Source organism: Corapipo altera, unplaced genomic scaffold (assembly GCF_003945725.1).
Source record: "Corapipo altera isolate COAL_440 unplaced genomic scaffold, ASM394572v1 113, whole genome shotgun sequence".
NCBI classification, from domain to species: domain Eukaryota; kingdom Metazoa; phylum Chordata; class Aves; order Passeriformes; family Pipridae; genus Corapipo; species Corapipo altera.
Genome location: NW_020884895.1, coordinates 12,254,026 through 12,267,199, shown reverse-complemented (window position 1 = coordinate 12,267,199; position 13,174 = coordinate 12,254,026). Strand labels below are relative to the sequence as shown.

The following is a 13,174-nucleotide window of genomic DNA, read 5'->3' as shown; positions in this document are numbered from 1 at the left end:
GAACCAAAGAAATTCAGGATACATTTTGCCTTTAAGTACAGGCAGGTTAGTGACAAACCTGCATATGACTCCCATAACAAAGGCTGGTCCCAAGTCAGTTAAATTGATGGCAACAGCACAGTTTGACAACAATGTGTATTTCAGTATGCATGGAATGTTTAAAAAAAAAATCCACAGAATACTCATTGCATTACACACACGCACGGACATCAATGCATTGTCAGGTTTCTAGCAAACATATGTCTGCAGGGGGAACAAAAAGAAAGAAACATATTAACATATTAATGGAAAGAATGCTAATATTGTGTCCCAAATATAAAGGAAAAAATTAACCTGACCAAATTTAGACAACCATAGCATGCCTCTTCTGTACTGCATTTAGACCATGGAAGACAGGAGGAAGAAGACAGTAATAGCTTTGAAAAAACCCAACACTCAACTATATCAGTTAAAAATGTGAAACACATTCTTTTCTACAATGTGTGATACAAATGATATCTGGTTCATACCTTAAGCCAACACTACCACTATGACACTGATTTTAACAATATGCCCAAACTGTTTAACAAGGCTTTAAAGAAATTTGGAGGAAATTCCCTTTCCTCACTCCAAAAAATCCACCTTCAAAACATCTTCAGACCTGTCTGAAGATTTTATTAGCTGTAAAATTTAATTCCTTCTCTTATCTTACTTTTACTAAGCAAGGTCAGGATGCTGCAGTTTTCGTTACATGCAGCATATTATCAGTAGTTTATGAGCTGCTGTGGGCAAAACACGAGGCTAATGCAATATAGTTAGAGCAAGCATCACACCATGCAACCATGGCTTAGGCAAAGACCACAACCTCCAAGAGATCAGTGTCTCAGTTATATCAGCTATATAGTGCTGATGAACACATGTGCCACTGGGCAGACAAAAGCCTTCCAGCTCCTTGCTCCCATGCAGACTAATGTCACTGTGAGAGCTGAGCAATCAGCTGAACGCACGTGGCCAAACACTACATGAAAATGCTAAACACAACTGGGCTATAAAATCTGTTGCACAGGGAACTTGTTGCTTATGAATATCTAAAAAGTAACTGCTGAGTAAGACTCCACAGTAGCATCAGTAATAATACAGTTTCATGTTCATCCGAGAAGCGGGGTTATAACTACAACCGACTTACCTCCTCGTGACTGCACAACCCACACAGTCCTCCAAGAATGCCATTGATTATCTGCACGAAGCACAGAATGAACTCTATTCCTCCCAAGACAAGGAGGATGGAAAAGAGGGTGACATTCCACTGCACGATGTTTTGAGGTTCTTGACATTCAGACCACTTGTTATACTCAAACAAGTACCTGTAGACAGCAATTAAAAGTGTATTAACATTGTGTCAGAGTGGATGCTTACCATACACTAGAACCAAATTACGCCTAGTCTGTAACTGCACCAGGGATATCCACTCCAAGTGAGAACAGAAAAATCAGTGTTTATTCCATGTGAAGTTTCACAGAATCACCAAATATGCTGAGTTGGAAGAGACCCACAAGGATCATCGAGTCCAGCTCCTAACCTTGCACAGGATTGTCCCCAAGAGTCACACCATGTGCCTGACAGTATCATCCAAACACTCCTTAAGCTCTGTCAGCCATTGTACCACTTCATGCTAACACAAAGCAACTTCAGAAGCAAGCCTGACAAAAGACTCTCACACAAATCATATGCCAAATTTCATAACAACCACTATTCATAGGTTGAAAATCCCTCAAAATCATAAAACTTTATACTTTGTTAGAGATGTTCAGGGACATGAACAGTATATGATGTATAGATTTAATTATATATATATAATATATACATAGAGTATATAATATATATCATACACTATATATATATAATTATATTTTTTCTATTGATTTGGTTTCATATTATAGCAGTGTGGGTAACTGATGCCATTTGTTTCGCTCTTAGTGAGTGAGAAGCATAAAATTATGAATGAATCTTGATATATCGTTACTGGTTATTGCTGAAAGGTACTGGAATAAAGCCCACGTGTACGTGGGGTAAGATATAACATCCTCAAGAACAGACAACTTACCCTCCAGAGGAATCAGTGAAAGGATAGATCCAGTTTCTCTGTAGGTGGGTAAAACAATATGGTCCTTGAGACAAGCCCAGTGCTGAAATGATTATACAGTACCCAGAGCCAAGGATCCCAACAAAGGCTGCCAGAACCGAGGACAGCATCTGCACAGCAGACAAACATGAACTTTCAGCACAGCCATCGTCTTGTGTTTGGGACTAGCCAGGACCGGGGTGTACAGGCTCACTTACCACACAGCTCTTCCCACAGCCCCCATGGCCAAAGCAGCCACAGCAGTCCCCATTGTGCAGCCCAATGAACACTGCAGCTGGAATGAGTACCTGGGTATGGAGCAAACACAGCGTTCGTTTTGGTTGCACAGAGAGGGCAGATAAAACACAGTCTCACACTGCATTCACTTACGTTACTTCTTGATGGTCAGCCTGTACAGGTGATTCAGCTTTACTCCTATTTAACACAGTAGTCATCTCGCCAGGATACCCCAGGACAGGTGTATTTCTACTGCCACTTTGTTTATACACAGCATTTAAGTGCAGAAAGAGCCTGCTGATGTATTGTTCCATTTAAAGTATTTCAGCTTTGAAAGCTTTTGTTCACATTTAAGGCTGTATCCTTTGCAAAAGAAGGCATTCGCTTTCTGCTAAATGAGCCTACAAGATGTCTCAATTATTTATCTAAAAACCAGCTACTGCCAATATACTAGTTACTTAAGAACAGTCATCACTGCCTGTGTGACAAACCAGTCCGACTGGTGTAGAAAGTCTAGCAATATTTTGCCCAATTCAGGGAAACATCTCATTACAGACATCTACCTTTCTCCAAGTTTTCACAACCAGTTTCCAGTGACAGAAATGCAAAGTAACAGAGCAGAAGCTATCTGTAAGAAACATAAATTATCCATGCTCCAGAGCTTTTAGCATAAAGTCAAGAAGGAGCAGAGCTGATTAAAAAGAGGATCCTCCCACCAGCACAAACAGCACTTTATTATAGAGTCCACTTATAAAGGATCTACACCCAGGAGTACTCTGGAAAATCATACAGGAAGAGTAAAGAGTTACCTGCAAACTGCACAGACTTATTTAACAAGAAACTAAAATAAGAACTATCCAGTTGAACAGACGCATACTTGTCAGCCCTTACTCAAACCTACTGCTGAGCCCCAGTGCTGCAGGTCTAGAAGAAGTTGTACAAGTGTGTCGCAGGAGCAGTTCCACTGATTTCACTTGTATTATTCTCTTGTGTGAAGCCCAGTCTTTGCAAATCTCAGTCTAGGTTCCAATGGGACTGTAACACACTGTAAACTCCTCTCACTACATAGAGCACAATTGTTTTCAACCTGTGATTTGCAGATGCCTTAAGATCACAGAATCACAGAATGTTAAGGGTTGAAAAGGACTTGTAGCCTCTTTCTGAGGCCTTTTAAAAGCAGATGAAAAAGGAAGCCTGGAGTCAGGGGAGTTAAATATGCTACAATGTGGTCCACAAAACTGAAAAGGTAGAAAATAATAGCTTCACATAAACAATATCATATAATGAACATACTCGATTCTTCATTCTTTGCTGTTACTCAAATGCAAAGCTTTGACAACTGCTACTCGAGTCCTCTGAATAGAATCATGAAATCAACCAGGCTGGAAAAGACCTCTGAAATCATCGAGTCCAACCCTTAAATCATCAAGTCCAATAAGTAGCTAAGGCAGAGAAATAACTGCCAACCTCTCAGACAACAGAAACTAAGGAATTGTAAGTAAATGCTAGTTAGTTAGGGAGATTTAAAAGGACAATGGTTCAATAACCAAAAAAAAAAAAAAAATTAACCCTTTATGCAAACTGTGGCCTGCTGAGAGGCTTGGCTTGCATTTGGATTCTGTGAGCTAGACCCTATGATTTTTTTAGCTTTAAACTGACATAATCTTGCAGATAAGATAACCAACAGTAATTAATAACACCTCTAGGATAATATAGCTAATTTTTTTTTTATACAACTACAGAGTTTTCTGCTGATGAGATATTTGATGAATTATTTAATGCAACTGGTAAAAGAAGAGCCGTACCAAATAGCTCCAAAATAAACCTGAAGAAAGCCACCAGCCCATTACTTACCAGAAAGCCTCCACCTAGAATGCCATGAAGGCACTCTACGTATTTGCCAAGGTGATGCTCTGAAGCAAATCTTGTTTCGCCATTGGGAAAATAAAGTAAAATGTTGGCCACAATGCAGAGCAGGGCAAGGATGAGCAACTTATAACCAACACATCTAGCACACCTTCCAAAACACATGTCCTCAGCTTTACAAATTCTCCTTAGGTTGGATCGGACTAGTCAATCTCATACCTGTCCACACCTAAAAGAAGACCAGTGTTTATTCTCACCTCCTTAAATACCAGGGATTACCTTAGCTACCTGGATGACGTTTACAACCCTTCCTAACCACCCTTCCCAATTGCAGAGCGAGGGAGCAGGGACGGCAGAACGCCACCGCCCTTTTTAAATGCAGTAATTGTTGATGAACCAAATGCAATCAAGGAAATATTGAATACTAGGTAATTTCACTTTAATATATGATGCTTGAAATGGTCACCGGTGAACATGATTAGACGTGAACAACAGGCTTAAACCACAACACAAGTTCTGTTGGGAACTGAAGAAAAAAAGTTTTGTTTTCTTTGTTAGAAGAAGCTTTGAATTTTAGGTTTATAGACTGATTCAGAACAACCTGAAGCCAGGGAAAGACTGAGCTGACATCAACAGTACTGAGTCAGAGTTTTGGGTATAAACAGAATGAGGTCTGCAGCAATGAGCAGTACGCAGAGCAATCTCTCACTGTGCTGTCTTTTTGATGGAACAACAGCAAACCTCACCAGGAGGTTAGAAAACAAATAAAATGAACAGGTAGGCTTCTAAGGAGTGTCCTTATTCTTGCCATTATAAGACAAGCTGAATTTAGATTAATAGCCATTTGGTAAGGAGCTTGGTAATAGCTGAACCACTGGTGAAAAATGCTACTTTAAAAAAGCAGGATTATAAAAGACAGTCCTTGCACTGAAATATCATGTATAGAAACACACACAAAAAAGTACCAAGAGAGAAACAGATTTTATCAGGAATTTCCAAAACATGTACCAGTAAGATTAACTTGCATAGTAAAGAGAGACACAAAGTGACCTATAAAAATTAAGATCTAGTCTTTTATCTTTTCCCTCATGCAGATTTTGCTAAAATAGCCCAAAGTTTTCTTCTTCACATATACACAGCTCAACAGAGAGATGTGAGCTGTCATGCCCACTCCCATCACATGACAAGAGGTAAAATGCACAGGCCCAGACTAGATCTAGGAGGTGCTGCTGCTGCTACTATCATCACAGTACAACATAATTCTCACTGCAAAACCAGAAGTAGACAAACTGAATTTGGGAATGTACAGGATATCATAAAATTATAGTGAGATTTTTTCAAAAACACTCATTCAGGTTCGGTTTTGGTTTTTTTTTTTTTTGGGGGGGGGGTGTTTAACAGCTAAATAACACAGTAAACACAAGCCCAAATCAAATCCACGGTATACTTGCAAGAGATGTGAGCCACACTTAAGCTGAGAGAGAGTGTACAAAAAGAAAAGGCGGGGGGAAGGGGTGGGGAGAGAGCAGCCTGGTGCAGCTGTGGGCCTGTGATGTTTGTTAACTTCTCCGGGTATTGTAGCTGCTGACCTTGGAGACTTCCTTCATCATGAGAAATATCCTCCAATTGTAGAAACACGGGCTGGCCATTATTGTGCACCTCACCTCTGATGACTAAAACAAGCATAAACATTAACCTGCAAGTTTCCTCTGCAGAAGGAGATGGCTGCTCAACTGAAAAGTCCTTTTATTGTGTTACACTAAAAAAACCCAAACCACTCCTCCACAAAACACCCCACCCAATACTCTTCCTCCCGCCTCAACAAGCAGAGCGTACAGATGGCCACAGGGACATAGATTTAAAAATTGTTCTATTTATAACCTACTTAATGGTTTTCTAAACACTTGATTGAAATAAAATTTTACATAATCAAGAATTTCCTATATTTAAAATCAATGCTATATTTAAAATAAAGCATATGAGGCATTGCAGGCTGCAGCTAGAACCAACACCCCTCCAACAATAGTAGTTCATATAGATTACAAAAATCTTGAGCTTTTTTACTTTGTGGGCCTGTTTGCTTCATAAATCCTAATTTTACTGCTTGGCAAGTTGAGCAGCAGTGGATTTTTGGAATGCATTGTGGGCATATTGAGTTTTAAACTACGAAATGTACTCACAGACAAGCAGTAGGCAAACACAGGCTTCTGAACCTGAGAAAGAGCAGGGCCCAAGGGCAGCCTGTGACATGCTCCAGCACCATCTGAGTTTACACTAGTGTAAACAAAACCAGAATTGGGTTTTGAGTCTTTTATACAAGAACCACAGAGTTTGCACTTGGAGAGGTGAGATAATTGCGTACACCCTCACATGTGCTTCCACATGGCCCATGGGAAACTCCACTGTTTCTCTCTCACAGGACAATTTCTGTAGCTCTGATGCCTACCACAGACAAAGAACACATATTAAAATCCAGTACCCAGTGTTATTAAATCCAACAGAAGTCTAGACTACATCCTAAGTTTAGATCCTAGGTCCAGCCCTCAGCTCTGGCTTAGAAGTACCTACAGCAGTGGTACAGGAAGGACAAGATCATCAAAGGGGCAGTGAAGCAATTTTGATAGCACACTAAGGTCCAGCAGGTAGGACCACTGCCAAAGATTTTCCTATCCTCCCCTGGCAGGACAAGACGGTTCATAAACAATTACAGCAACTGGTTTGTGTCCCCAGGTCATCAACTCTGCAGGTTAAAGTCTGTCAGCAGAACAGTGCTGCATAGGGCAGGACACTAACCCTTCATGGAGAGAAGTGGCTAAAATTAGATGCCTTGTCCAATTATTGAGGTATCTAATACCAAGGCTATTTTCACATGGAAGGATCCAGCAGCCCCTCTATAAAACAAACCCCCCACCTCAATAGTCCTTGTTGCTTTGGCTCTTCTGTTGCAGCAGGAAGACAGAAGTCTACTTCTTTCACAAAATGGAGATGTTAGAAAGAAACTAGTGTTTCCTGATGCCAAAAAGCAGAAGATCTCAAAAACAGTAGAAGAGTTCTCTACATTAAACTTGAAAAGCTGAATATTCTCCAGCTTTCTGTATCAGCTCCTCAACCAGCCCAACAGAAATAACAGAAATTACTTTCTCCAGCTCAACAGTGTATTGGAAACACTTGCTATATTTTTGGACAAGTCCTAAGTTTACCTATTGTAAAGAGGAGCAGTTTATCAAAAAGCCCCTACCCAAACCCCACAAGACCACGGAATTTTATCAAGAAAAAGAAAACTGGGAAGTATCATATTTCTCCTACAAAAGTAAATGACAACCACATCTAGCACCTCCACCCTGAACGAGATTCCCAAAGGGATTTCATCATAATCAACAGAAGAAAGTGAGCTGCAACAGCAAAGAAAAGTGCCACACAAAAAAAGTTGATACCTGAACTCCATTAGCATATTTTAGTGCCAACAGTAATCCTGGAAACACCTACATCCCTCCACTAAAGAGGAAATCAAGCAGGGCAGGAGGAAGGCTATCTGCAAAATAAGTATCCAGTTGGACAGACTGCCCCAGCCCCATGACACCAGACAGCATGCTGTCAGCAACAGAGTCAAGCAAACCAAGCTCAGTTTCCCCGGCTGGACACTGGGCTACTACATTTGAACCTGCTGCACATTGATGCTGTAAGACTCCTGTGAGCTGAGGATGCCACAGAACTCTCTTTCCTCAGCCCTCTGCCACATTGTCAGGACAGTCTGGCTGTCCTGACATGGAAATTAGATTTCTATAGCTCAGCTATGCCAAGTCCCCAGCACTAAGCTTGTTAATCCTCCCCAACTCAATGATTTGTTGTTGGTTTTTTTCTTTTACTATTTTAGCACCAGAACAGGTTCTCATTCCTTATAACTAGACAAAGGATAAAACATCTGCATCAGTGTTTTCCAAGCAAATATAAGCAAGCTCCTGAGCTAAAGATGCCAGAAAAATGGATTGAAAAACATAACGTGTAACAATGTTCCCAATAGTTTCTTCTAACACACCAAATGGTCAGTCCTACTGCTTTACGCTGCCTTATAGACAACCCTGGGCACAGTTTGCTAAAAGACAGCAGTCAAGAGACACAGCTGAAACAGACACATGACATGTCTTGAAAACAATGCAAAGAGAGAAACAAATAAGAAGCCTTGAAGCAAATACAATTTTTTTACATTATAAAACCTGATCAGATGTGAATCAAGGGGACCTCACTAACACCACTGCCATTTGGACACCCTATGCTACAGCTTCTACAAGAAAGGCTCAAAATTAAACTTTTCTTGCAGAACTTCTGGTCCCACCCACCATCAGTAAAAGGTTAATGGAGGGAAATGCTTCTTGTGAAAGCACTGGCAGGGTGTGGTAACCGTCAGGCATCTGCAGATGAGACACAGTCATAACACCAAGGGCTGCACTGATGCATTTGGAAAGACTGGGCAACACAATGTGTATTGACAGAGGTTATGAATTCTCACTTGTATTCCCTTGTAAGCCATTCTCATCTGTTCTTTTACTGTTTAGTAGGTGGCTGCTCACAGAGGCCAATACTAGCTCAGACAACTGCTGGGAAAGTACCGGCAATGTGCAGTCACCTGTTGGCTAATTTAAGGGCAGGCTCATGGCCAGCTATGCAGGCAGAGCTTTGGTGACCTTAGAACAGCCCTGACTTCCTTTGACCCGTCCATTTCTCCATGTCCAAGTGATGCATTGCCCATGTTTTCCAGCCATCATCCACAACAACACTATGCTGTAGCTGTGACTGTCCTCTCCACCTCCCAAATGCACGTTGGTTGCCAAACTCAACCTGGACGGTCATGAGAGGAAAGTGCTCCCCATGAAGTCCTTGGTGCCTGTGGTCTCCTGGCCACAAACAGAAGAAAGTTTCTAGATTACTTTTATTAATTACCTCACAGCTCCTCAGATCAACTAATGAGCTACTTAATGAGTACGAGCAACCACCTGTTGCCACGAGCACATGAGAGCAATTGTCCCTCACACGGCTGTAACATGCGTGTGCTTGCTTGCTACCTCTGCCACCACTTTGAGAGAGAAAACTGATCTGAGCCACAGAAGTCAGCTTGGAGTGACTGCCCACACTTCTACACAACAACACGCATTGACACATACAGAGAAGAATTAATTTATTAATAACAATGCTGACCTAAGAGGAGTCAGCCGTGATGCAACAAAAGTAGTTTTGACATTTAACCAACCAGTTTGGAGACTCAAAAGCTTACAATCAGGGCAGAGCTACAACTAAATGAGTGTACAGAAATTCCTCCCTCTAAAGAAGAACCCATAAACCTTACTTAAAAACAACTATTACTACCATAGACTTGCAATGCCATGATCAAATAAACCACTTCAAAAACTGTTTTCTGGTGACATACAAAAACCATGCTGTAGCCTGCATTCATTAATTCTTACAACAGTGTTATGATGATAAAAGTAGGACATAGGACAATCAAATGGTATTTCTATTTCTGCCACAGTCTGTGGGCAAAACCTTGGCCATGCAAAATAGCCAACAAAAGTTTGTTTCCCTTGTACTGTACTGTTTACACACAGGTTTGCATTTTCTGTTTCTAGTCTATCCCTAAAAGTGTGACATTCTTGCAAAAATTAAGCAAGCATGAGGCTTTACCATCACTGCATCACCATAAGCATCCTCTGCTCTACAGTGTATGTTTGCTATAATGGCTGTATGGATTAGAAAATTGGCATTAGCTCAGCATACGATCTCCACATAGCCCAGCATGATGAACAGAGTCTTCAGACTCACTACGTGCCACTGGTGTCTCCCACTCCCTGCAGCCACCTGCACAAACCAGGTATCCAGTAAAAGACAGCCAACTGAGAACATGGAACAAAAAATACCATGATTATGTCTTGGCTTTTGTGGTACTAAAGTCAGACATTAAGCACCTTTCTGTTTCTCATATAGTGATCCTGTGGGTAGTGAGGCTACAGGCTAGCAAAAAAAAGATCACCCCTATCATACCACATATTTAGATCTGTAGGCTCAAAAAAAAAAGGGAAGAAAACAGAAAAATCAAGAAATTCATTCCCCGTTTTGTTTCTTTAGCATATGCTTCATGCATTGCTCACACAGTCTTGCCTCTGGAATAAGCCATTAGTAAGTTCATATCAAATTTTTTAAATGATTCTTGCTGAACAGTCCCACAACTGCTGCTTGGCTGAGAACAGTCTACGTATTGATTCCATAGCAGAAGGATGCAAAATTGAATGTGTAAACTGAACGTGTCTTTCACCTTTGCATGACTGATACTGCAGCATGCTGCCTGTCCTTGCCTATCCTTCAGTATTGGTAGTAGTTGAATCACAATGAGAAAAGCAAATCAGACATGACCACAAGACTTTTGAAAGATCATTTCCTAAACTTCAGTCCCACTCTTCCATGAACCTTTGCTATCATCATTTCAGTTAGGACTCTGAAGTCCACTTAACATACACACTGAATTTTTGCTACCAGCTGGTCCTTAAAATGGCTGTCAATCACAAAGCCAACTATTTCTGTCATGCTCCTCCAAGTGGTCCATCGAGACCTCAGAAATGCTATACAAAGGTAGCATACATATTTAATAGGACAGAATTATTAAAAAACCTCAAAACATTATTAAAAATTATTCAAAAAATAACCCCTCCAACAATTAAAAACAGGTTAAATAACAAATCAGACCACCGAAGACGCCTTTTCACTTGAGCAAAGTTTAACAGAGAAAAGCAGAAGAAAATACCATTTAATGTTGATGATGAGTTAATTAATTCTTAGTCTTTTTTTAAGGTAACATACTAGAACAACATAACTGAGAATTCTGTGTGTAAATCTGCAAAACACCTGTTTGCCGTATGGTGCCTGTACTAGACACGGTGCTTTAGTGCGGCTGCTCCTTTCACAAGGTCCTTCAGACTCAAAGATGTGGTGCCATTCTAATGAACCCCAATTAGCTTGGAGGGTGGGGATAGACTAAGTTCCTGAATTAGGAGTTTTCCTTTGTACTATAATTACAGCTGAAAGTAGTCGTGTCAGTCGTGCACCAAAACACAGAAGTTAATGCTGCAGAACTACAGACGTGTTCATTCCAGAGCAGCGTTCCCTCACACTGCCTTCTCCTCTGGGGTCGGGTCCTGCCCGCGGGACTTTCTGCCAGTGCTCAGAAGACGAAGAGTCCCAAGAATTCCACCAGCTCCCTCTAGTGATAATTAGGCTGCGACTAAACAGGTTCTGCTGTGCTCGCTCGTGCGTCGCTGCCTCCCATGACCTCTGGCTCTCAAATCTTCCACAGCAGCTCCTGAAATACCATTTTCAGGTGACAGGCACCTGCCTACGGCAGAAGGCGACAGTGCTCAGTAACAGCCCCTGGTGGCACAGCAGCAAAGGCACAAGGCACTCTGCAGCAACAGCAACTGAACTAAGGCATCATGCCCTCCAAGACAAATCTGAAGGCTTTGGCAGAGCCGGGTTTGGTTCGTGTACTGGTTCCAAAAGAGAGCTCTTCCAATAAGAGACTGATAAATGGTAAGGTAAAAAGGGAAGTAAACCAGCTTTCTTTTTTAACAGATCTTCACAGCAGACAAGTAGTCCCGCTCTTGACTCGCCATAAGCACAAAGTCAGAGGAAACAAAAGAAAAATACTGGAAGTTTCCACTAAAGGTGAGGACAAAAAAACCAACAACTTGACAAACCAAACCACCACAGCCCTTCCCTAGTGTCTGCGCTGAGTCACAGGGTAGTTTCCTCCCAAAAGGCAGGCACTGTCTGAGGAAACTGCAGCCACGTCAACAGTGGCACTTGCCTATAAGGCCAAACACCTTGGGGTTTTCTGTGTTAACTCTCCATTAACTCCCAGGATTTCCATCAATTACACTCTGCCCTAAAATGGAGACATAGGCCTTACTAAAGGAGCACTACTTAGGGACATACAAAGGGCTCAGGGAAAATTAAGATGTGGAACCATTACAATTACAAAGTCATTACAGCATTTTTCATAAGCAGACTTTGTAAGTGGGTTGCTGATTAATCCAGCCTATGATTAACCTGCAATGAATATAAAAAGATTATCACAACAGAAATGAGTTTCCACCCAATTTTCATTACAATTTATTATTATTAATTACTAAACTGTTCTTAACTCATGAGTTTTCTCACTCTTACCTTACGACTGTCTCCCCCATCCCATCGAGGGGGAAGTGAGCAAGTGGCTGTGTGGGGCTGAGCTGTCAGCTGGGGTTAAACCATGACAAGCTTCTAAACAGTATGTTGCTAAGTAACATACACAACAAGATTCTATTAAAGTTTATCATTAGTAACTTGGTCTTGATAATTCTGGGATTCTGAATGAATAAATGTTGCCAAGGCAGAATTTGGATTTTGTTTTTAATTAGTTAAGATTATAAAACAGTAATCCAAGAAACGTAAGACATTTCTACTTTTCTGTCAAAATAAAATGAAGATCTAGAGCTTACAAGCTCATTTTGTGAAGAACTCAAAGGTCTTCCTTAACATGGTAAATTATGTTTCCAAAGAGCAAAAAGAAATCACCAGTGGTTACAGACAAGAGTTCTATACGTAGGGATTTTACAGGGTACACAGATGTCAGGGCTATGTAACCTTGCACTGCTAATGGAGTCACTTTATCTTAGTGATAAGGGTGTCACAGTAGGTTAGAAGTCATGGGAGACACTTTTGTCTTTCTTTGCCTTAAAGAAAAAAGGCTCGACTATGACCACAGCATCCCAAGAATACTTCACCAACGCTGCATTTGCATAGTTGTGCATGGACACAAGGCTGACCTGCTGAGGCTGGTGAAGATGTGCAACACCCTCACCTTCTGGACCAGGCCAACACACGTCTGTCAGCCTGTCCTGTCCTGGAATCTCACATGTGCTCTGCAGAATGAGAAAACAGGCAGAAGAG

The 13,174-nt window shown here is 41.1% G+C and overlaps 1 protein-coding gene across 3 annotated transcripts; it reads right to left on the bottom strand.

Moving 5' to 3' along the window:
- Window positions 1-128: 128 nt before the first annotated feature.
- Window positions 129-11,054, bottom strand: TM4SF1 (transmembrane 4 L six family member 1). 3 transcript variants are annotated; one of them, XM_027647602.1, is made up of 5 exons: window positions 10,019-11,054; window positions 2,320-2,409; window positions 2,084-2,232; window positions 1,166-1,343; window positions 129-243 (listed from the first exon to the last, which is right to left on the bottom strand). In XM_027647602.1, the coding sequence occupies exons 1-5, from the start codon at window positions 10,097-10,099 to the stop codon at window positions 229-231; spliced, it is 513 nt and encodes a 170-aa protein (XP_027503403.1). In that variant the 5' UTR covers window positions 10,100-11,054; the 3' UTR covers window positions 129-228. The 3 variants fall into 3 exon arrangements, with proteins under 3 accessions (XP_027503403.1, XP_027503404.1, XP_027503405.1); XM_027647603.1 differs by lacking the exon at window positions 10,019-11,054 and adding an exon at window positions 5,794-8,226; XM_027647604.1 differs by lacking the exon at window positions 10,019-11,054 and adding an exon at window positions 4,193-5,768.
- Window positions 11,055-13,174: the final 2,120 nt, after the last annotated feature.